The 24,713-nt window shown below is 38.9% G+C and overlaps 1 protein-coding gene across 6 annotated transcripts in view; it reads right to left on the bottom strand.

The window, feature by feature from the left end:
* Window positions 1-24,713, bottom strand: part of PDE4D (phosphodiesterase 4D) — a 1,377,381-nt gene that overhangs the window by 335,649 nt on the left and 1,017,019 nt on the right. Inside the window, exon 1 of one of the 6 annotated variants that reach the window (XM_055331398.1) lies at window positions 14,452-14,650. The exons of the other annotated variants lie outside the window; for them this stretch is intronic. Coding sequence (XP_055187373.1) covers window positions 14,452-14,540 — 89 coding nt within the window. The 5' untranslated portion in view covers window positions 14,541-14,650. Of the gene's footprint in view, window positions 1-14,451; window positions 14,651-24,713 lie in introns of those variants that run through there. 6 annotated transcript variants of the gene reach the window in all.

Here is a 24,713-nt window from a genome sequence, read left to right as displayed (position 1 = left end):
GCTTAGCCAGAGCTCCTTTTTCTCCAGAGTTAACCTGTGTGAAGGCAATGGTGGTGCAAACCTTCCCATGGACCAGATGCCCCAGCCTGACCTTTTTCTTGATAATGCAGAGGGAACCCTCATCTGATGACACAGGGCAGGTGGGAAGACTGCCAGCTTGATGGGATCCACATCTTAGGCAATGACTACCAGCTAAGTCTTCTTGTTTTCCACCAAAATGGTGACAGTATTGACCCTTGCTGGAAGGACTGGTGGTCTCTTAGTGGGGATGTCTGCTTCTTGCTTCCTATCTCCTTAACCCTTTCTACTCATACTGGGGTTCAAGGACCAGCAGAATTAGCACCGTCTTGGAACTTAGGGGAGATGCAGAGTCTCAGGCATTGCTCCTGACCTATTTAGTCAAAATCTGCCTTTTAACAAGATCCCCAGGAGATATGTGTGCATCCAGTTTTTTGTTTTGTTTCTTAAAGATTTTATTTATTCGTTGAGAGATAGAACACAAACAGGGGGAGAGGCTGAGGGAGAGGGAGAAGCAGACTCCCCACTGAGCAGGGAGCCTGATGTGGGCTCAATCCCAGCACCCTGAGATCATGACCTAAGCTGAACGCAGAGGCTTAACCATCTGAGTCACCCAGGAGCCCCCGGAATCCAGTTTTTAGAGGCACTGGCCTCAGGCATGGTATTTAGTATTTCATTACAAAGTGCCTTATTTTTTTCAGCAAAAGCATCAGTCCTTCAGTTTCCAATACTGAGCCTAAGCTAAATATTCCTTTAAAGATAGTAAAATGATTGAAAACGAAGAAGAAAAACCTAAGATTAAAAATAAAGCCTGAAAAATATCATGTCCTTTGTTTATTTTATTTTACAAAGTTTTATTTTTCTGTCAAATTCTATAAAGCACTGTCTCAGAACAAGTTTCCCAACAGAGGTCGAATGCTATGATGCCTGGTGGACTCGTCTGCATTTGAGACTATTAGGATGATGATCTACTTAAAGGAGGATCCCTATCCCCAGCACTCCCTTTTCGGTTTGGATTTGGATATTTCTTATCTTGTGGTCACCCCTGGCAGCAGGCTGGACGACAGGGAGATGAAAACAAATATAAGCCATTCTGCTTTTCCTTAGGAGTTTTGCTAAAAGATTTGATATTTTGAAATATTTGCTAGGTTACAATGAATTCTTTGGACTTTAATTCACCAAGGCTCAGTGTTAAATTTTTATTTATCATTGACAAAATGTTTTGTGATGCTAAGCTGCTCTCTGGTACATACTGCAAATGAAATTGTAGTGACCTGGAAGGATGCATGTGAGTTCCAGCGGGACCCAGGGAGTTTGAGGCACTGAGAAATGTTGGTCCTGAGCATTACACGTTTAGTTAAGAGCTCATTTCTGAGGAATCGAAAAGTGAAGCTCAAATATAACAACTCTAGGAGCCCTTACTAAGGTTAGGGATTAAAATTTAAGAGAGAATATTATAAATCCTTAACTCCTTTCCCAATTTTCAAGTCAGGTGACTGTACATAGAAACTCTTATTTTCAAAGTTCATGATTTAAAGTACCTGTCTAGTAACAAAGCATACATTGTTTCATGTCATAAAACCCCGAGAATACATTTATACTGCCCTTAATTTTCCTTTTTGTTCTACCGAATATGCCAATTAGAGAGATTTAGGATTGGATTGTGAAAGCTTCAAGAAATAGGACCCACAGTTATTACACACACTAGATTTCTCCAGTCATCATCTAAAATTAATGATTGCATTTTGACATGGTACAAACTGAACCTGGGTCAGCTTACTTACTTGATGTACCAGAAGTCAGACTGGTATCATAAATCAGTTTATGATGAGCTTTAGAGGGGATGGCATACGAAAGAGGATTATGTGTCACCAGAATCTTGACATTAAAACATAAATAAATAAAGACACAGAGACAAAGAAAGAAGAAAAAAGAATAAGGGGAATGTACTGTATCATGACTTGTATTACATATGTATTCACAGGTTAAGCTAGCTCAAGAAAAGCCCAAACAACTTTTCCAAGAAATAATTTATGGGAGGGAAAAATCTTATTTAAAGTGAGCATAGGCGGGCGGCCCCGGTGGCTTAGTGGTTTAGCGGCACCTTCAGCCCAGGTCATGATCCTGGAGGCCCTGGGATCGGGTCCCACATCAGGCATGGAGCCTGCTTCTCCCTCTGCCTGTGTCTCTGCCTCTCTCTCTCTCTCTAATAAATAAATAAATCTTAAAAAAAATAAAGTGAGCATAGGATATAGAGCTAGAACTAAAAGTAGGAGATGGACATTTAAAAATAGAATAAAAATTATTAATTGGTTTTGCTCACAATGGTTATTGTTGGGTTGACAAATGAATCTGAATAAAGTATAAGATTACAGATTCAAACTGAATATGGGTCAAAGACAGGGTCAATTCTATTTCTTCAGAGTGAGCAAATTTTCCGCTATAGACATTCATTTCAGAGCTGTGTACTATTTGGCAGGAGGAGAAGTAGAATATGAAAGCCTCACTATTCCTGGAAAAAGAGGTCCTGCAAAGCAGAATATCCGTTTCCTATGTAATCATTTATTAAGATGCTGTCATTGAAAATGGAATACCTAGATGGTCTGCCCTTTGGCAAGGAGGCAGAAAACTGGAACACTGCTTTGGGAATTATATAAATGGTACAATCACTTTGGGAACCTATTTGGGTGATATCTAAAAACACACATAAATGGCAACCCAGCAGTTCTACCCTTCAGGATACACTAAATGTATGTGCATGCACACAAACACATACTCCACGCACATTTGTTTATCACATGACATATCCTAGAACGTTCATAGCATCTCTACTCATAATAGCCTCAAACTAAAATACCCAACCAGCCATCAACAAATTGAGTAATTTGTAGTATATTCACTTGATGAAATAATATCAGGAGAATGAACAATCTACAACCACATAAAACAATATAGATGAATATTACTATCGCAATGTTGATGGGAAGAACCCAACACAGAACAGTGTATATTGTATCATTTCATTCACAAAAAAGTTCAGAAACAGGCAAAACAAATCTATGCTCTCAGAAGTCAGGGTGGTGGTTATCTTTGGATGCAGAGTGACTGAAGGGAGCATGAAAGGTATCCTGGTCACGTTTTTTTTTTTTTTTCTTGATCATGTGTAATTTCTGCATCTGAGCACTAGTTATACAAATATGGCTAAGCATTGTTTTTTCCTCACCTAGTTGCACATTCGCACCTATCATCTCCTACCAATCAGATTCTCAGAGTGCTAAGGGCTACGTATAAATAATTTAACAAGGGAAAGGGTCCTTCCCTTTTTACCAATACTGGTGCAAGATACTTATTTTTTTAAGTCATATAGGGCTAACAGAAACACAAAGCCTTTCAAATGCAAGATAACGTTTCCCTAGCTGGTAATGTCTTCTTTCCCTTTCTTGGCATTTCTGCAGGTCAGCTCCCTCTGATGTTTCTGTTGTCTTCATTCACGTGGATTTTCTTGAGGAAAAGACACCTGAGGTGTTTTTGGCCCTGAGTATCTCAGCCAAGGGGCAGAGGAGCAGCACCCACAACAAACTTGTAGTATCTCTTTCTTCTACAAGGGGAGACAGAACGAAAACCTGCCTACCACTAGCAAGAGCAGTATGGGCAATAGGCAGGTGCCTTTGTTCAAGACACTGTGAACTTTAGAACAAATGGCTAAAGAAGGTAATGGTGGGAAAGTATCTAGTCATTATCTAGGCAACGGTAAGTTGGAGAAATAAAACAATTATATGAGCAATAAAATGTTTTTGTCTTTTTGTTCATGTGAGTTCAGGGAGTGATATTTTGTGGAGCCCACAGATGAGAAGTTTTTATCAACTATGATCCAAAAATGGAAAAGGATTTTTTTTGTTATGTTTTTCTCTCCCCTATGGTGACCACTCTTTCACTAGAGAATGTACTTACATCATCAAATTCATGTGATTCTTAAACAGGACTTAAACCTTCCCTTTAGATGAGAACACTAATCAGATTCAGCTAGTTTTTCATTTTCCATCTATTTAAACATTGCCATTACGTGAAAAGAAAAATCCCTGAAAACCCAGAATAGTTTACAGAGCTAGACCTCTCTTCCCAGTCAATCCATTTTATTATCCTATATAAACAAATTCTGCCATTGCATTCCTTTATCCATAGCAACTTCAAGTGGATAATCCACAAATCAATTAAAGATAAGTTAATTGCCAAAAAGGATCAAGGAACAAGCATTAGAAACATAATATTTACAGGCACCGTCCTAAAAATTTATGTGTTAGAGAAAAGTTGGTCTGACTAGCTTTCCTTCTAATTCAACATTTTAAATTTGTATTATTACTTTTGAAAATAAGAAATCCATCACAACATTACTTTTAGTTTATGATATCTATTATGTTTTGGGGGCTGACATGGACAGATAAACCAAGCCAAAAAAAAAAAAGTTACTACTATAGGATATGTAACTGCTATTGGTTTTTAGTTTTTATTTTTTTAACTTTTAACTTTTTTAAGTTTGGAATTTTTTGAGGATTACATGAAATAATGCAATAGAAAGTACAATATCCATTCCCCTTTCCTCCTCCTCCTCACATGTTTACAATAAAGGGGGAAGAAAGGCAAATTCACTGAGACTGGACTCTGATCTGACCAAGAACACAGTCAATAATGAGGTCGATATTCATGTTTCCATGCAGTTCTGAGCTATGACATGTCTGCCTAGGACTGCAATATACTTATAGATATATGGAATGAATCTACTTCAACTTATATGTAAAAAAAATTATTGTTTTCTTTATGAAGGCTTCTTTGACTTTTCCGAGCAGAATCTCTGATCTCAGTACCTATGTTATTTTATTAACTTGGTTTATTTTCTGCCTTCTACTACAAGCTTTATGACAGCAAAGACCTCATTCATTTTACTCAAGATTATATCCCTACCAGAATGTCAATAGTCTTAGGTAATAAAGCATCAGGCAAAGTAGTGTGCTGGAACTGTGCATACCAGCTGACAAAAGCAGGCTCTTCAGTTTTTAGGAGTATTTATAAATTGGTTGTTATATCTATCAACTATAAAAAGTTAAATTATATAAACATAAATAAATTAATTACAATTACATAATAAATATTCAAAACTCCTCACTTCCTAATAATTTCTGTACATTGTGACATCATGTATGTTTTTTTTTTTTTTGAGGTCACTTACACCCACCTATTGGTATGTGCTATATTGGTTGCTCACGCTCCACTTAGTCTCCTCTACAACTTGAAATGGGTTGTGGGGAGGATTTTTCCCATGGAAATCAGCAAATATTACAAATAGACTGTGTGTGTGTATGTGTGTGTGTGTCTTCACAGAAAGCTGGCTGTTAACATCTACCAGACCACCGATGAAGAGGGTTATCATAGGCATTCAAAAATAGTTTCTGGGGATCCCTGGGTGGCGCAGCGGTTTGGCGCCTGCCTTTGGCCCAGGGCACGATCCTGGAGACCCCGGATCGAATCCCACGTCGGGCTCCCGGTGCATGGAGCCTGCTTCTCCCTCTGCCTGTGTCTCTGCCTCTCTCTCTCTCACTGTGTGCCTATCATAAATAAATAAAAAATTTAAAAAAAAAAAATAGTTTCTGCATGAATATATTAATTTTTTATATGAACTCTGATTACATTTGAGTGATTTGTTCACTGTCACATTAGTTCTTAATTTATTCCTATAGCCCACCAGAAAGCTCCTCTTTTTCAGGTTCACTCTCAGGCTCTCTTTTCAGAGTGGGGCATACACTCGTGCTGCTCTTGGAATGTCTACCTTTTGCAGTTGGTTGACTTCACATCGTTCAAGTAGTATGTATCTACTCTGTCCACAAATGCACCTTTTCTTTTTTTAACATTTGAGTTGTTCCCTTCTGAATTCACATTATCATCAGTTATTAAATTATACAACTTGACAGGTTGATTACTTCCATATTGCCCTCTCCCTTGCCAATGGGATTTTCTTTTGCTCTGTCTGATTCACAGTAACTGCATACTTACCTAACTCAGCCTTACAGGAATTCAGAGGCTTTCATCAGCCACGTGTTAAGAAAATTAGAAGAGCTCTCCAATTACGGTTCAAAAGTGAAAAACAGGGATCCCTGGGTGGCGCAGCAGTTTGGCGCCTGCCTTTGGCCCAGGGCGCGATCCTGGAGACCCGGGATCGAATCCCACTTTGGGCTCCCGGTGCATGGAACCTGCTTCTCCCTCTGCCTGTGTCTCTGCGCCTCTCTCTCTCTCTCTCTTTCTCTGTGACTATCATAAATAAATAAAAATTAAAAAAAAATTAAAAAAAAAAGTGAAAAACATAATGGAAGTTTATGAAGGAGCATAGCTAAGGTAGGAGCTGGGTATCTGGCTATGGCAAAGCATATCCGGGCTGGGGCCTCCACACAGAGAAGCAACAAAGGAAGGGGTACAGACATAAACGTTCCCTGTCTCGTGAAGTGTTCATTATTTGCTCTGCTCAGACTAAACGCATCTTCTTTGGGCTAACTTATGTGCTGGGGATTCCTCAGTTTCACGACTTATAATCAAAATTCTACTAGCTGAAAATCATAAAATCAACATGATGATAATAATATAAATTTTGTTAGACACTAATTAAACATGGCCACATGCAGAAGTGGTATAGCTTTAAGCATGGTCTGGCTCCCATGTGGACCATCAGAAATATTCACAAGCATAATTACAAGTTCTTAGTAGTGTGTGTGGGGGTGTCTTTTCTTCTTGATTTCCACCTTGATCTCTGCCTCTCCTGCCAGCCCACATTTGACAGTGTTCCACACTTCTTGGTAGCCCACAGCCACCTCTTAGCATCAGTCCTTTTGTAATAATCACACACAGTTTTATGTCTGTCTGTCTGTGGTTGTTCCATGTGCTGTCTTGATCATACAGGGAACTCACAAGCTTTATTTCCCCTCTTCACCTCTGTTTCTGGTTGGCATTGCTGATTGCACAGATGCCTTTAAATGTCTGAAATATGACTTTCTTTCAATTTAGAAAATCTCAGCTAATGCTTTCTGCAAAAATCCTATTAATAAAAAAGCCCCTACAAAAACTCTTGCAGCTGTTGTAGGAAGGGATTTTTAGACTTGTAGGTGAAGTGTCTAAGTTTAGTTTTACTTGAGTCTTTCTAGTGTTTAGAGGCCCTTCCTTTTGTGGTGGCTGCCCAATTTTGACTCTTGTACTCCTCTGTAGTTGTAAAAAGTGGGTTCCTAACCATTCTGCTTGCTGCCTTACCAAAGACATTGAATTAGATGGGATCTACATTGAAGTGAGGCACTGGGGCATTAGAAGAAAACTTTGTGCAGAACTGCATATAGCCATGGTGTTGAGCTCTGGCTATGACACTATCAAATTTCATGACCTGGGCTCTTTCTAGATCTTCAGGTTTTTCTTTGCTCTTCCTTTCTTTCTTTCTTTCGAGTGGAAGTTGGGGGCAGGGACAGGAGAGGGAAAGAGAGAATCCCAAGCAGGCTCCACATCTAACATGGAGCCTTGGTAGGGCTTGATCTCACAATTCTGTGATCATAACCTGAGCCAAAGTCAGGAGTCTGACGCTCAACTGACTGAGCCATTCAGGGGCCCTGGTCTTTAGGTTTTCAATGTAAGATGCTGGGTTGGAGCATATGAACTCTGTGTCTCTTCAGCTTTAGCCCTCTGCTTTGTGAATGTGGGGGGAGGAAGCATGGTGTCCCCATTCTTCAGGGGTCTGAAAACATTTGCTAATGGTTTCATTCATTCAAGGCATGTGCATCAACCACCTACACTATGTCACACATACTTACAGGCACTAAAGATAAAGAGGTGGAAAAAGGAAGGTGAAAATTACTGTCACATGGAGCTTACATTCTAGTATTATTATTAATAGCTCACATTTATTTCAGTATTTTCCTGTGCCAGGAATTATATATGATTAACATAATTAATTCTCAGAACACTCCATTTTACACATCAGGAAACTGAGGCAATCAAGTTAAATGACTTCCCAATGTCTCATAGCTGTGAAGGAAAGTATGAAAATTTGAACCTCAGTAGTATGGCTCTGGAGCTGGCCAGCTCCCAACCATTACCCCACAGCACCTTTCAAAGATGAAGCGGTTTATACATAGAAGTGGCGAGCTTATTGCACTCTTCTGTAATCAAATGTGGCCCCAATGATAAGGGCTAATCTATAAACTTTTTTGACAAAGAAGTAGATCAAAATTGGTAAAATGATAAAAGGATGGTGGAAAATGTGATGGGGGGGGGTAAGCAACCCACTTTATGTACATATTCTCACTGACAGGCGCAATGGCCTTTTGAAGTAGGCATTTATATTTCCCATTTACAGACATGGACTCTACTAAGAGTGGTTAGGGAAATTGCCCCGTCAAAAAAGCAGCAGAATTGGATTTAAACTTCATCTGTTAGTCTCTGAAGTCAAAGTCTTCCCCCTATACCGTGCTACCTTGGCCCGCGATGTGTCACGACTGTTAACCTTCCTGCTATTCCTGTAACAATTGTTATGTTGCCTTTATGGTAACTATTTTTCCCATTTTTCAATTATGCGAATATTACTCCCAATTTGGAATATCATTAAGAAGGCCAGTTTAATATTCAAAACAATGCCAGTGGCATGAAACAAGATGAAGCTGACCTCTTTAGCTCAGAGAATCTTCAGACTCTAATGAACAGCTGGCCAAGGAGCAACATTTTGGCAGTGAAATGCAACCACATGACCAGTATTTTTGGCCAGATGAAATGAGCCAAATGGAAGCCCATGAAGCAACCAGGGGGAGGATAGAGCCAGGCCACTTTAATCACTGATTTTTTGTTTTTGTTTTTTTCATTTAAGAAACACTTTCTTTTTCTTTTTTTTTTTTTTTCTTAATGAGAGAGAGAGAGAGAGAGCAAGAGAGAGAGAGAGAGAGTGCGTGCGCCAGGGGCAGGGCAGAGGGAGAGGAAGAGAGAATCTTAGCAGGCTCCATGCCTAGCACAGAGCCCGACACAGGTCTTAATCTTACAGTCATCAGATCATGATCTGAGCCAAAATTAAGAGTCAGCTGTTTAACTGACTGAGCCACCCAGGAGCCCCACAAAATACTTATATTTTGATTTTCTTATTTAACGCTGCCTTAGACCAATACCAATTAGTCAGTTCAGATATTATTAAGTTTATATCTTAGTTGACCACCAAGCCATGTTCTACATCAAATAACAAGGTGCTCTTTCTTCAGGGAAAGATTCTGAGTTGAACCAAGGGGGAATAGTAAATCTATTAGAATAGCATCTCTTGCTATGGAACTCCTCCTTGTGTGGTCATGGGAAGATGTGGTGAGGAAACTGGGGGTAGCAGAGCGACTACTTAGATGTCTAGGCTGTAGGTCAGACTTGGGCAAATTTCTTAAACTTTGCCGACTTTCCTCATCTGGAAAATAAAGACAATACTAGATCCACCTTGTGGGGTTGTTTTGTGAGATAAAATGAGATAATGCGTGTACATTCCTGGGAACACGGCATGGAACATAGTAAGTGCCCATGAGAGATTAGATTGTATTACTTACTCATTACTTATTATTACTGCAGACTTGACTGACCTCCTGTATATGTGTGGCTTCTGACCCCTGCACCTTCAATCCTTTCTCTCTTTTTTAGTGGTAAGGATTCCCATTCTCTTCCCTCTAGAATTAAATAAGATGAGTTGTGGGGCACTAGAAAAGAGTCATCATATCTTTTACAGCTGAAAAGCTTTTTTTAAAAAAGAAAAATCTATGCAATGAGAGGCATGAATGTGGTATCTGGGAAGTTACATCCCAGTGTATTGATCTGTTGGTGGCACTCATTTCTCTTCCTGAGTCCTTGGCTCCAGCCCACATTTCTAGTGGGTATTGCTAGGTCTACTCTGACAACTACTGAGGTGCTAGGGCTCAGGTGTTAGTGGTAACAGAGAGGCTGAGACTACACTCTCTTCTTGTCCTTGCCTCCTGTCTGCTACTATCAGATGTCCAGATCCAAGCTGCAAATGTGAACATAACTTTCTAAGAGCACAGGGTCATTGAGGTTTTTTTGTATTAGTAGTATGCCTTTATCTTTCCTTGGCTAGAATATCCTTTGTGCTTCTGTTTCTCTCATTGTTTGTTAATCCTCCTTTCCACTGATCAGTCTGTTCCACGTTAAAAATTTTACCCATTAGCCCTTCTACAAGAGGTACAAGTATCCTTAAATGAATTTAATTAATCATCTATTTGGCAGCTCTGTTAAAATGCTGGGGGAGGGATGTTGACATTGAAACTATGGGCAAGAAGAGATTTGGAGATTTTCTGAGCATCTCAATTATTTAGTGTATCTCACGATCCCTATTAGTATAAGATGAGAAAACTAGACATTGTTTCTGGCCTGTGGGATGCTAGTGGAATCATATCTGTCCTAAATGTACCTTGGATGACTTTCCCTTCCATTTGCATGCCACCCACTCCACAGCCACCACATTTTCCCCCCATTTCTTCTCAGAAATGTCTCTTTCTGAGAAGAGAGAAAGCAGAAAGTTTTGTGATTTGTTCAGGTTGGAAAACAAGACCGTCTCTTGAAGAGTGACTTTCTATTTAAGGTTTCCTTGAACATTACTATACTTTTAAACAGTAACAGTTAGAAAAACAAAACGTCCCAGCATCGTTCCCTTGGGGGGTTGGCACAGTCCACCAACCTACTAAGTCTAACTCTTCATTCTTTCTTTCCTTCCCAAATAATTTTCTTCTCAAATTTTTTAAGTACTATATATTTAAAAAACTCCAACATAAATTCACTCATTTATATTATCTCCTCAAACTTAATGTGATGAACACATCATTCCTCGTTCTCTCTCCTCCCAAACAGGTTGGACAGGTGTGGCTCTAATAACGACTGGCACTCACTCCAGATCTACAGAGGAAAATTAGCCCTCCTGAGTATGTAATCCTCTCTATCAAATCATATTTGGCTTAATAAGCTATATTTTAATCATATTTGCTTTTTTAAAAGATTTTATTTATGCATTCAAGACACACACACAGAGAGAGAGAGAGAGAGAGAGAGAGAGAGGCAGAGACGCAGACAGAGGGAGAAGCAGGCTCCATGCAGGGAGCCTGACAAGGGAATCCATCCGGGTCTCCAGGATCACACCCTGGGCCGAAGGCGGCGCTAAACCGCTAAGCCACCTGGGATGCTCACATATTTGCTTTTTTATAGTAATGTATTTTGCCCACAAAAGACAAAAATCTGTCACTGCTGAAAAACCACTTTCAAATCTATTTTAAGCATTGTATAACTGTCCAAAGTTCTATTTCTCTGGGATGAATACTCATCCAAAGTATATGATTTGCTATTACTTTAACAAAGCAGACTCTTTAACTGAATTTCATGTATTATAGACTCAGCTTTCCTTTATCCTGAATGTTGCAAGAAAGGGAAAACAATGTCAAAGAAAACTATTCCAGCTTAAAGTTAAGTGTACCACTAGTATCATGCATCCATGTCCATTCCATCTTCAAAGAAAAAAAATTATACTATACTTCACACAAATGAGGATTTTACAGAATATAAAATACTTTTCCTAAGCCAACAGTCTTATACAGGAGAAATTCAGTGAAGAAATATTGGCTAATGCCCAGTTATTTCAGTTGCTTCAATAGTGAAATCATATCCAAAGCCTCTCAACGGTCAAGCTAAGTTTCAGCTATTACCATATTTAAGGATCTCATATATTTTTAAAAAATGCAAAAACAAGATTGCAAAATTGCAGGAAAATATAAATGTTTGCAGTAAACAGTTCAACACCTTTAACTTCAGGAATGCTATGCAATAAAAAATGTGCCATTCAGAAGATGTGTGTGTGTGTGTGTGTGTGTGTGTGTAGGCATGTGGGTGTGTACACATACATACATACAATAATTAATGGTTCATTTGAGATGGTGTGGCCTGTTAAAAGTTTATAGCTATATGATAACCATCTTTTTTTCATTATTGTCAGTATATTACTACAGTTGAATGCATAATCTTTCTGAGCACTGACAGACCTCTGAAAATGTGAAAACAGAGTGGCCAACTGCCCTCTGAGTTCCCTAACCTTCTACTGGACTCTTGGCCTGTGATAGGCCCTGAAAATTCAACGGGTTGATTTTGCAAATAAAGGGTCATACAAACTAAGTGTAGCAAGATGCTTCATCAAATATGCACTAATGGCAGTCCTGTCACACGTAAGGGAGTTTCTGGCCTCAATTTACAGTCCAAAGGGAGAGACAAAACAGGACCTACAGAACAGTAAAGACAGTATATATAAATCGTTTAATTATTATATTGGCAATTTACATTCAAATTAAAAGCAAATCCATGAGGGACAAAGTCTCTCAAGCTCCAAAGGAGACTCGCCCATGATGGTGATTCAGGATGTTACTCTAACCTCTTTTTATGAAAAAGACTTGTTGCGGGAAAAATTAGAGAGGGAGACTAACCATGAGAGACTTCTAACTCTGGGAAACAAAGGGTTGAAGAAGGGGAGGAGGATGGGGAGATGGGGTGACTGGGTGATGGGCACTGAGGAGGGCACTTCATGGGATGAGCACTGGGTGTTATACTATATGTTGGCAAATTGAACTTAAATTAAAAAATGTAAAAAAAAAAAAGAAAGAAAAATATTTGTGAGAACTACAAATATGGGCACTTAAATATATGGAAAATTCATCCTTAGACATTCCACTCCGTGTTGTATTTTGGAAAGGATCAAAACTTGACCGAAGGATAATGAAAGAAACTTTGCCAGATGAAGGCAAGTTTCATAATATATCTGCAAATTATATAGTAGAGCTTAAACTGCATTTTTTTTTCAAGGTTTCTGAAACACTAATCCAACATGCTATTCCTTTCACACCATCCAGTAATTAGACAAGTACAAAATTCCGGGACTTGTTATCAGATCTCAATGATGAGGTTCCAGAATCCACCATCTATTGGAAATAAATACTGCAATGCTAACAAATCTTTGATGAGCACATGCTTTAGTACATAAGAAGAATGAAATGCAAATAATAAGCATGAGATGTGCATTTAGTAGAATGCAAAGCATATAGTCGGGTGTATTATTTCTAATGTTGAACTGTATTCATAACTAATAAATTAATATAATTAACAAAATAAATGGTATTTATTTTGTTTTGAAACAGAAATAAATGGAATTGCTACTTACACTTTCAGTTGCCAATTTTTATTTATCCCTTGTCAAAGTTTTCTTATGCATTGCTAATGTAAGTGAAGTATATAATTTGATTTCTCTGATTTTATAGTTCTCTAATAAATTTCAAGGGCACTATCTTCCATACTGCCTAAAAAAATTAATTCCCATGAATTATTTTAAACCAAAATTTGAATGTTTTTATGCAAGTAAATCAGAACACATTTTAATACAAATTTAATACATACCATTATATAGGCCTAGTCGTTTCCAGATACCTTGCATTTGATCTCAATAAGAAAGATATTCTCAAGATTTGGCAAACACTTTCAATTGTATTTGCTTTTCCTGAAACAGCCTTCACTGCTACAGACTAACCAATCAGAAACAATAACAACAAAAAAGTGTGAAGAATCAGTCTTTTCCTTGTAAATAGCTAGAATTCTCAAGCAAAGAAGGAAATCCAAGATTTCTTTCTCACTGTCTTCTTTCTTTTTTTTTAGTTATTTGGTTAAAATACGCTAACCTAGATGTAAAACAAAGTTGTCATTGACAATTTATTGAGATCGTGAAGGCGAGATTTTTCATGTAATTTCTACAAGAAATCTTCAGGAATGAAAGATTAACGAAAACATCAGTTTTGACTTTATGGTATCTAATTCTCCTGGACAAGATTAAAATGCCGACTTACCATCTAGATCACAGAGATAGTTGCCAGTTTTCCATGTGAATGTGCCCGGAAACCCTTATAAACAAGATAGTAGTATTTCCTCGTTGTTGCTTGATTGTCTGTTTAAAATCCAGCAAGACCCCTTTCCTGACGTTTAAGGGGTTAACTGGAAGTTTAGCATGACCAACGTTGGCTATTCTAACTCTATTCAGTATGCTAATACCCTTATTTTCCAGATGCCAGTAAGGGGAAGGCTGTTTTTTTTTTTTTTAAGTTCACCACTTAACTCTCAAAATCAGCTTTTACAGTTTGTCAACTTCCTGCTACTGCTCAGGTTCCCAAATAGCCCTCTTTTAAGATTCATGTTTTTGTCACTCATATTTCAGATACCACCAGCATAACGCATGTTAGTTGTTAAACAGATCAACACAGGGCAAAAGCATATTGCGGTGGGGGAGGCGGGGTGGGTGCCAAGGCTACAGAGACTGACTGAAAATCATTCTTCCTCGCTACAAAGAGTAAAGACTGATACCTGTAGGACTTTGAGAAACGCAATCTTGTCTTGGCTCTGGGAGATGGTCCTGACACTGTAAATCTCTGAGGATCCCAAAGAAAAGCCATTTGTAAGGAGGGTGCCAGGTTGCTGGAAACCGCAGAAAGTCAGAGTTGGTGCAGGGCCCCAGGGCCGTAGGGCCCCGCGCTGAGCAGGAGACACTTGTGGCTGAGTGAGGGCATTTCCTCTGTGTGGTGGTATGTGCTGACAAGGAGGTGGCAGGCAGGCAGGCTGAGGCAGGGGTGGAAGGGATGGCCAGGACTTCCTGCTGCGTGGCACTTGCCCTTTGCGACAGAGCTTGCTTCACTCAGACCTTATCTCATTAATAACACAAGAAACACTTTCTCACAAATTTGTTTTTAAATATAGTCCGGATTAAACAGCATAGTCACATGCCACTCCTGAAAAGCACAACACACACCAATCTACACAACCCTGCCCCCCCACCCACACAGCATGAAAGGTATGATTGAATGTGGGTGAACCTGTACATCAAGTGTGAAGTTTAAACAACAACAACAAAAAGGTAAATATGGGGCACCTGAGTGGCTCTGTGGTTGAGCGTCTGCTTCGGCTCAGGTCATGATCCTGGAGAGCCCGGGATAGAGTCCCACATCGGGCTCCCTGAATGGAGCCTGCTTCTCCCTCTGCCTGTGTCTCTGCCTCTCTCTCTGTGCCTCTCATGAATAAATAAATAAAATCTTAAAAAAAAAAAAAAAGGTAAATAGCCTTTGTTAAAAAACCAAGTAATTACATATTTACAATGGGGAAATTCAACAAAGATTGCTATGTTTCACACAACTAGCTGCCAAATACAATTTTCCTTACTCCAATTTCTCTTAGATACAGGAATGGGCATCATTATTCGCAAACCTTCCACAAGGATTTAATGGTCTTGAAATACCAGCGCCTCCCTGCAAGTCAGCGTGAGAAGAAAACAGGCAGATCACTTTCAAAGCTTTTGGCAGCTTTCCCCTCAAGGAGATGGCGCGTCACCTTGGAGAGTGAATTATCATGCATGACTTTGACAACAGAGATCAATTTTCTTGTTCATTTTCTGTTCCCTAGAAACATTTCTTCACTCTCTGATAAATCCCTTAAAACAACTTTCTTCTAAATTAAATAAATGATGAAAGCCAAAGAGAGCCCTTCGCATGTTTTATGAATCCAGCACATTTCAGGGAGGCATATATTTCAAGATATTGTACGCAAGAGTCAAAGGACCCCAATGCCGTCATGAGTCCTCACCACGGAGTGGTATTTAATGTTAACAGTGCTGCATAATTCCTTCAGTCCCTGTCCAAACACTGCCCCACGGGTGACCCCAACTGTAAACCGAGGCAGAACTGCACTTCTCCTGGATAAGATTAGAGAGGCTTGGAGGGCTGAGAGTCAATTTAACCCACTCTGAACTGGACAAAATTGGCCAACAGTTGAGTTTACTGATGGTTACTGTTATCTGCCAAATTTTGAGACCCACACCACTCCTTCTATCCCTCCTATACTTGAGGGGTTCAAAATATTCATGTAATTTCTGTAAAAACTCAAGGAAGTAACCAGGGCACTTCTTTTCCCAGTGGCATCTGGCACACCAGGGGTTCTGTAGAATGGGCCAGGTCCCATATCGGCTCCGTGAATGAGTAATAGAAAACATTTTTATGGTTTCACCTCTTTGTTATCTGACTGATGGGCGCCAAGAGTGGGTGAGTGAGGCTCTACACAGCAGCAAACTCAGAGGAGCCAAGAGTTCATAAACAAACAGGTTCCCTCCAAAGCAACCAGCAATATTTGAAGGCTTTGTAAATCACACATTTCTGCTCTTGTACACAGATCCATATTTCACAAGAACAAAATTGGAGGCCACCTTTCAGGTGTTCTTTGAGAAAGATCAGGAGAGTATCTGTGTCTACACCTATGAGTCTGCCCTTTTTGGCAGATGAAATTCCACTATTAATCATTTCATGCTTTTATACTACTTGATTTCCATGTCAGGACAGCTCTGAGAAAATGCAAACATTCCTTGCAGAGTTAGCAAGTTGCCAAACAACTTGGGTGTTTAGTCACATGGCTTCATCTGAAACTGAAGTCAGACAGTATAGGAGAACCGGGAGTGGAGAGGAAGATGCCCCTGAGAGCAGGTGGGGTGGGGGGATAGTGGGCGTTGGAGGGGGGTAGGGGGGTGAGGATGGACACACAGAGGGGCAGAAGAGCAAGAGAGGTGGTATGAGCCAAGATGAACTCCTTTCACCTTCCACACAGGACAGAGCTCTCCTTCTAACCGGTGCCATTTTACATTTTACAGGTGAAATAGCCTCAGTGTTTCCAGAAAATAAAAGCTGCAGTCCAGGCATATGACTTTGTAAGCAAAAACATATGACTTGCTTTGTTATCCTGATTATATTAGTCATGGCAAGATGGACCCTATCACCCGGAGCAGGCTGGAACCAATCATAGGCATCTGAGCTAACATTTGTCTTTGTCTCCACTCCAATTTATATGTTGAAAAGAATGTTATGTTAACTGATATCTGACTGATAACATATTAGGGCGTAATAATAATGCAGAATGAAAACACTGTAGGATGTCCAACTTTTTCTAAAAGAAATATACAATGAAGGAGATGCAAAGCTGTCTTTTTCATTACTGCCAAGGTATTTCTTCCTTCTTTTCTCCCTTGATTCTTGACATTGGACAACTGGAATCCTTCAGTGGGATAAAACAATGTAAATATAAGTGGTGCTTGGGTGGCTCAGTTGGTTCAGAGTCTGACATTGGCTCAGGTCCTGATCTCAGGGTCCTGGGATCAAGTCCTGAATCAGGTTCCCAGCTTAGTGGGGAATCTGCTTGTTTCTCTCCTTTTGTCCCCCAGTTCAGGTTCTCTACCCCTCAAATAAATGAAAAAAAAAATTAAAAACATAAATGTATATGTAAAATTATGATGAAAGAAATGGATAATCTGGTCATTTTTTCCTAATGTGAAATTGTATATGGGCACAAGAAGAATCTTCCAATGTTACTGTTATTTCTTCCTTAAATAATTACTCATTGCCTCCTTTTCATTTTTTTCTGAACAGTTATACATAATCCCCTCGTAGGTTACCAGGCTTCAGCAAGGTCGCAGAAATAAGCTACTTATTTCTGACATTAATCATAAGTAAAATTAAGACTTGATTTTAAGTATAAATGCTAATATTCTTTGGAAGGACTGGCTAGTACTTCATCGACATGAGAATTTAGACAACTGGCAAAAAATAAAAATTAAGTAAGTTGTTTGCTAGGATGAACCTTTGCTGCCATTTATGTTTTAAACAGTTGTTTATAAAAAAATAAAAATAAAAAAGAACAGTTGTTTATAACTTTCACTGCACATGCACTAAAGGGTAGAAAAGGAAATAAGGCAATTAATATGTCATTGTTAAACACTTATTTACCCGTAAGAATATTAGTAGAAACGGGATTCAGTGGCAGAGAAGTTCCATCCCCGAGACAAAATCTTCTACAAGTTGGAAACTAAATTTACACCCCCAGGAAAAACAGATTCTGAAATCTAAACTTTGCCTCCACCAAACTGTTATCCAATAATTCCTAACCTTCCTAAAAGTTCAACAATATGCCCACCTCCTCCCAATAATGTAGATCTTAGGCTCTGCAGCTCTAAATAAGGTATCTTATTTGACTCTTGAATATTTCTGGGATTTTGGTTCCAAGATTCCAGATGTTAAAAGTGGCAAGTTTGGGGTTTGGTGTCTGACACAGAAACTCAGCATTTCCTTTATAGGAGATTGCTACTATGAATCAAACTGGAAGTCCCACATTTAAAAGTGGAAGAATTTAAACACACCCCACATAGACATTTGCTCACACCAAGGCACTATTCTGACAGGTGGGGGTTGGTCAGCTGAACTTTAGAGAAACACAGAGTTACATGAGTGGAGTTGCGTTATGGTGAAACACACTGCCTCAGGAAACCCGCACAGGCAGAGATAGGCCTGGGACCAAGCTGTATTTTGAAACTGAGGCTGGTCACAGACTTGAAAGCAGCAGAAGTTAATTTGGGAGCAAATAATCACATTTCATGTTCATTTATTGGTTGCCTCTGGAGTGTCACTGTGAGAATTCTATTTTCACAGCGATCAATTGGGAAAGAGTGTGCCAAAAGGAAAGTTAACAACCAGACTTGCACACTTTGTAAATTAGTATTCATACAGTATCAGTAACTGGGGTTGTTACTACACTCATGCATTAGCAAAATCAATTATCAGTTATAATTATTTTTAAAAATTTATGTATTTATTTGAGAGAGTTAGAGGCAGAAGGAAAGGGAAAAGCAGGCTCTCCACTGAGCAGGGAGCTCAGTGTGGGGCTTGATCCTGGGACTCCAAGATCATGAACTGAGCTGAAGGCAGATGCTTAACCAACTGAGCAACCCAGGTGCCCATCAATTATTTTATTTAAAGATATATTTATTTATTTGAGAGAGAGAGAGAGAGAGAGAGAGAGAGAGAGCGCAAGCAGGGTAGGGGCAGAAGGAGAGGAAGATAGATTCTCAAGCAGACTCCCCACTTAGCATGGAGCCCAATTCAGGCTCTGTCTCATGATGGTGAGATCATGACCTGAGCTGAAATCAAGAGTCAGTGGTTTAACTGACTGAGCCACCCAGGCACCCCTTAGCTATTGATCATTACTTTAAATGTAAATGCTGCAAAATAACACTAATCTTTTTCTTAATTTGCTTCCAAATAGTCATTCTAAACCTTACTTGTGCCTACTTGATTTAGAGGTCAGTTTTTCTGTGTTGTAAAATGGAAGACAATTATAAGTTGTAACACTACCAGATTGCTAACAGTTCTGATAGGACCCATAGTCTAGAAAGCATTAGGAAAGCATTCTCTGTATTTTAAGCTGCTACAAAGACATTCTTTATTCATTTATGTCTCAGGACACAAACAGAAATAAAATGCAGTTAAAGAGCTCATATTATTAAGACATGGAATAAAACTGACAAGAAGCATGATTAAATATCAGAATAAAAAATAAATAAAACTAGATTGTGAATCCAAATGCTTTGCTATATACTTAAGGTTCCCATCTACCTTAGAGTATGTTAGGATTCTTTTTAGCAATTCAGAAGGTAATTAGGTAAAAACTCTTTCTAACCAAAAAAGCACTGAGTTCCTTCTAAATACTTGGTAAATGGGGGTTGAAGGAAAGAAGTGAGGGAGGAAAAAATGAGCAGTAAGGGAAATACATTTTATGTTTATTAAGCATCTACTGGATGACTGGTAAAGTTCTAAGACATTTTTCTAAGTAGTCAACAGGAAATATTTTAGAGTCAAAATAGTTTTAAAATGTGGAATTAATATAAGCTAATCACTTGAAATAAAAAAAAGCTAAGTAATGTTTTTAATGTATGTAAAAGTCTTCTGGGGTCAATGATTGCTTAATTGCCCCATTTCTATGTATGAAGTTTTTAAAAGTCAGAAAACATTTTTCTTTTCCAATATTGTATTCATAAATGCAGATGGAAAAAACAAAAACAAAATACCTCTCCTTAGGTATTAACTGATAAGTGAAAGGTAGATTATAGAATTTCATTTTGAAAGCTCCTTCCTCCAAGAGCCTTCCCTGCTTTCCCAGACAAGTCTCCACAGCACTCTGCACTTCTTTGTCACTGTCAGCACATTTGTAATCACTACTTATTCAATATCTGGCTTCCCTGATGGACCTGGCCATCTAAAGGACATTGACTATGTTTGCTTTCCCACTGGATGCTCAGTGCCTAGCAAATGACCTAGAAAGTAAGTCACAGATGTTTGTTTAATGAATGAAAAAACCAATAACCACAGGGCCCCTTGACAAGAAGATGCATCACCTGTATTACATTCTTTTGTGTTCCCAAATAAGGGCAAAACATCTTGCTGTGGTAGGACTTAACTTATTTTCTCTTTCCTTGCATGTTCCCTCCGACAAAGCCATAACTGTAGCAACAAATAAATGAATAAAATAATAAAACCAGAAAAAAAATACACTGTCATTGTTATGACCATATGAATTATAGGCCTGTCCTCAGACTAGGGTTTTTTGTTGTTGTTGTTTTGGTTTGGTTTTTGATGAAGCATCACTGAGCAAATATGCAGAACAGTCCTGATACAGAGGGTATTACAGCAACAGTCATGTCATAAACTTGCCACCTGACGTGACGTTGAGCACTGCTGCTTGACCTTGCTAAGTTTCAGGGCCTCACTTATCCAAATAAGAACTACTGCAAAGAGGTTTTGAGAGGAATGAATAGGGTAATTTACATCAAAGTTTTTTGAAAAGACCACAGAATGTTTGAAGCGCTACTACTGACAATGTCAAGCTTTCTGATCAGCTAGGAAAATTATTATTTTACTGTTAGAAACATTTTCAGTGTTGAAAACTCTACTGTAAAATGGGTCACCTCATAAACATGGTAAGTAGGAATACCATTTTACCAGTTGCAAAAGGGGTATCAATCTTCAATTTTGATGGGTGATAATTTTTTTTATCTATTTGAAATCTTTTCATCCTAAGTGTAAAAGGACAGCATATGAAGCCATTATATCTTACAAGGCAGTCCTTTAACAAAATCTTTATGTTTTATTTGCAGGATGAAACCCCTCTACTGGTTCTGTTTACTAGAAATAAAAATAAGTGAATAAATAAATAATTAAGGGGCAAGGAATTCTGTTAAGATTAGCTAATGGAATTTTCACAATTGTTCAAAATCCTGGGCTTCACCTAAATATAGAAACATTTCCATTTATTTATTTATTTATTTATTTATTTATTTATTTATTTATTTATTTATTTATTTATTTATAACTTAAGGGATCCTGCAGACAGGTTATTTAACTGAAAAAGCATTTGCAACACTGACTCCAATTCATGCTGCTTTCATTGGTGACCACACACCAAATAAGGGCAGAAATGGCCTCTTTTCAGCTTTTTAAAACTATGTTAACAAACAAGCGAAAGCAGTGATGAAATTACCAGACTGAGAAACTAAATCGCTCTCTGGGGAGAAAGAAAGAGACCCCAAATACCAAGAATCTCTAAATAACAACAATCTCATGTGTTCAAATTTGGCACTGTGAAGTTTTTCCATGACAGTGTTCAATATCTTGCTAAATCTGGATATCCATTTATTGGAGCCAGCATTCATAAACTTTCCCATTCCTGGGTACTTACTGTCACTCCTGTTACCCTCAAATCCCCTTTCTTCACCCTGATGCTCCTCCTGTGATGGCTGAGTCTGTGAAGCAAATGTTACCACAAGCTCAGGGTCTCCTTTTGTAATTCCTTATTTTACTATGATTGTTACCAAGTACTAATTTGGTATTTATTCTGTGATAAGGGCTTGACATACCTTATATTATCCCCATAGTATTATGAGCGTAGTCTATTTTTATTCTGTTTTATGACAGAAGAAAAACAGGCTTAGAGAGTTGAGGTAACTTGTCCCCATGATCATACAGCCAAGGAGCAGAGGATCTGAGATTAAGATTGGGGTCTTCCAGGTATAAAACCTACACTCTTCGCCAACAGAGGCCTAGAATACAACCAATAAAGGAATGAATGAGGGCAGCTCCCTTTCTCTGGAGAGGGGAGTCATAGAGTTTCAGATTTTCACAGAAGGAACAGGCAATATGTACAATAGTTACATAACCTCATTTAATCTTAATCTTATGTTTTTAAGATTATTTATTTATTCACGACAGAGAGAGAGAGAGAGAGGCAGAGACACAGGCAGAGGGAGAAGCAGGCTCCATGCAGGGAGCCCGACGTGGGACTCGACCCGGGTCTCCAGGATCACACCCTGGGCTAAAGGTGGGTGTCAAACTGCTGAGCCACCCAGGGATCCCAACCTCGTTTAATCTTAATCAGCTCTCAGGTAGACATTATTGTTGTGATTTTTTTTTTTAAAGATTTCTATATTCATTCTAGAGAGAATTGGAGCAGGGAGAGGGTGAGAGTGAATCCCAAGCAGACTCCTCACTGAGCGCAGAGCCCCAGGCAGGGCTCCATCTCACGACCCTGAGATCATGACCTGCGCCCAAACCAAGAGCCCAACGTTCCATTGACTGCGCCACCCTGGCGCCTCTATGGTTGCCATTTTATGGTTGAGAACCCTGAGGCTCGCAAAGGTTAAGTAGCTTGGCTCACATCACAAAACTAATACATGATGGAGACATGTGTCTGAGTCAGTGTTGCCTGTCTCGAATCTTCTCCCTACAGTGGTTTCCCCAAATTCTTTAGATTCCTAATTCTAAGGCCTGGGGACCGAGGCTGAGGACAGGGCTGCGGCAGCTCAGCTGTGATAACCTGAGTCTTGGGGTGCAGAGAGAGAGGCGGCCGGCAGAGGATGGCAAGGCTTGAGGAAAAGAGACAACGTCAGTGTTTCTGAATGCACTGTGCTTTCTTTTTTCCTCTGTATGTTTCATATCAACAGAAACAGAGATACTTTGCAGTCTGTCTAACCAATGGCAGCAATTCACTAGGGGCTGAAATAGGAATCTGGGTTTTTCAGTAACAGTGAAAGACAACGAACTATTTATGCTTTTTGGTTTTATTTTCTAACAGGATGCAAAAAACTTAAGGTGCCATTTTTTAGCTCTCCCTCAAGATCACCCAAGAAATTTATGACAGACATTTCTACAATTAGGGCATTCATAAAATAATAGGACATATTCTGACCCTTGCTTCCACTGCGCTCACTGATTTTACTTCTATCTGTTTAGTGGAGTTAAGTGACTTTCCCAAATTTGGTAAGTGGTAAACCATGAGCCTTGATTGAAACTTTAGCTTACCCCTAAATTTTGGAAAATAAGCCATTTCTTTTTTGTTTCTTTTTCCTAAAATTTAAATTCAATTAAATAACATATTATGTATTATTGGTTTCAGAGATAGAGGTCAGTGATTCATGAGTCTTATATAACACCCAGTGCTCATTACACCCCATGCCCTCCTTAAAGTCCATCACCCAGTTACCCCATTCCCTCCACCCAAAAATAAGCCATTGTTAAATCAGGGACTTCCTCTATTAAATGCACTGCCTTTAAAATGTAAATTGGAAGGCAACCTGGGTGGTTCAGTGGTTTAGCACAGCCTTCAGCCCAGGGCCTGATCCTGGAGTCCCAAGTCGGGCTCTCCCAGCATGGAGGCTGCTTCTCCCTCTGCCTGTGTCTCTGCTTCTCTCTCCCCTCTCTCTCTCTCATGAATAATTTTTTTAAAAAATCTTTAAAAAATGTAAATTGGAGAAAACACAGTTTTATTTCATTGGTCAGAGGATATCAAGTAAAATAATCTATAGCAAATTCTTATTCAAATGCTGACTTGAATTGTACCTATATTAGTTTGATATATAAGTATGTAACTCTTAAGGGACTGAATTTACATTTGAAATAAAATAAACTGCAGTCAAAGAAACAAAACCATAGCCATGGGTTTTTAAAGCAGTATTGAATACCAGATACTGAAATGCTTTGGGGCAGCAAGTATTTTTCTTGATATTCAAAGAGTGAACTTAACCAAATCACAAAATCCTAAAAGATATAGTCTAGTAAACTAGTTTCCCTGTGAAATTTTACAACAGACAACTCTTACTCTCTTCCTTCCTTCCCTCCCTCTCTTCCTACTTCCCTCTCATCTACTGATAAATACATATTAGGCATCTATTATGTGCCAAGTACTATGCTATATGCATGCTAACGATAATGGTGAAGACAATCATGCCCAAACAGATAACAGAACTGAATGAACCAAGGACTAAAACTCCAGCCTTATAAGAAATTGGACTGGGTTTACATTTTTTAAAAGTGTCAAGGAAGCAGGAAAAAAGGAATATAAAATATTTATAGAAGTGGAAAATGGCTTGAGGTCTTGTTTATGAAAAAAAAATAAATACAATTAAGGAGAAGGTGACTTTTCAGATGATCAACATTAAAAACAAATCAAATGAGATATTTTTGGTAAAACACTTTTCTCAGCAGCAGGCCCAGGGGAAACACTTCTCTGACAGTCAATTCATAGTATCATATGAAAATGGGAGGGCTGCAGGAGAGACGCATTTATAAAGAAGTTCTTGTTTCATGGCTAGTGCCAAATGAGGGTCTAAATCAGTGCTAGGTGGTGGGAATACAAAAGAAAATGGAACATGGTCCCTCTTTAGAGAGGCTTGCAACCAGGAAAAATCTCACCTCATAAAAACATTTCTGAAT

The sequence above is a fragment of the Nyctereutes procyonoides genome, unplaced genomic scaffold, assembly GCF_905146905.1.
Source record: "Nyctereutes procyonoides isolate TBG_1078 unplaced genomic scaffold, NYPRO_anot_genome, whole genome shotgun sequence".
NCBI classification, from domain to species: Eukaryota; Metazoa; Chordata; class Mammalia; order Carnivora; family Canidae; genus Nyctereutes; species Nyctereutes procyonoides.
This window is presented reverse-complemented; position numbering and strand designations above follow the sequence as displayed.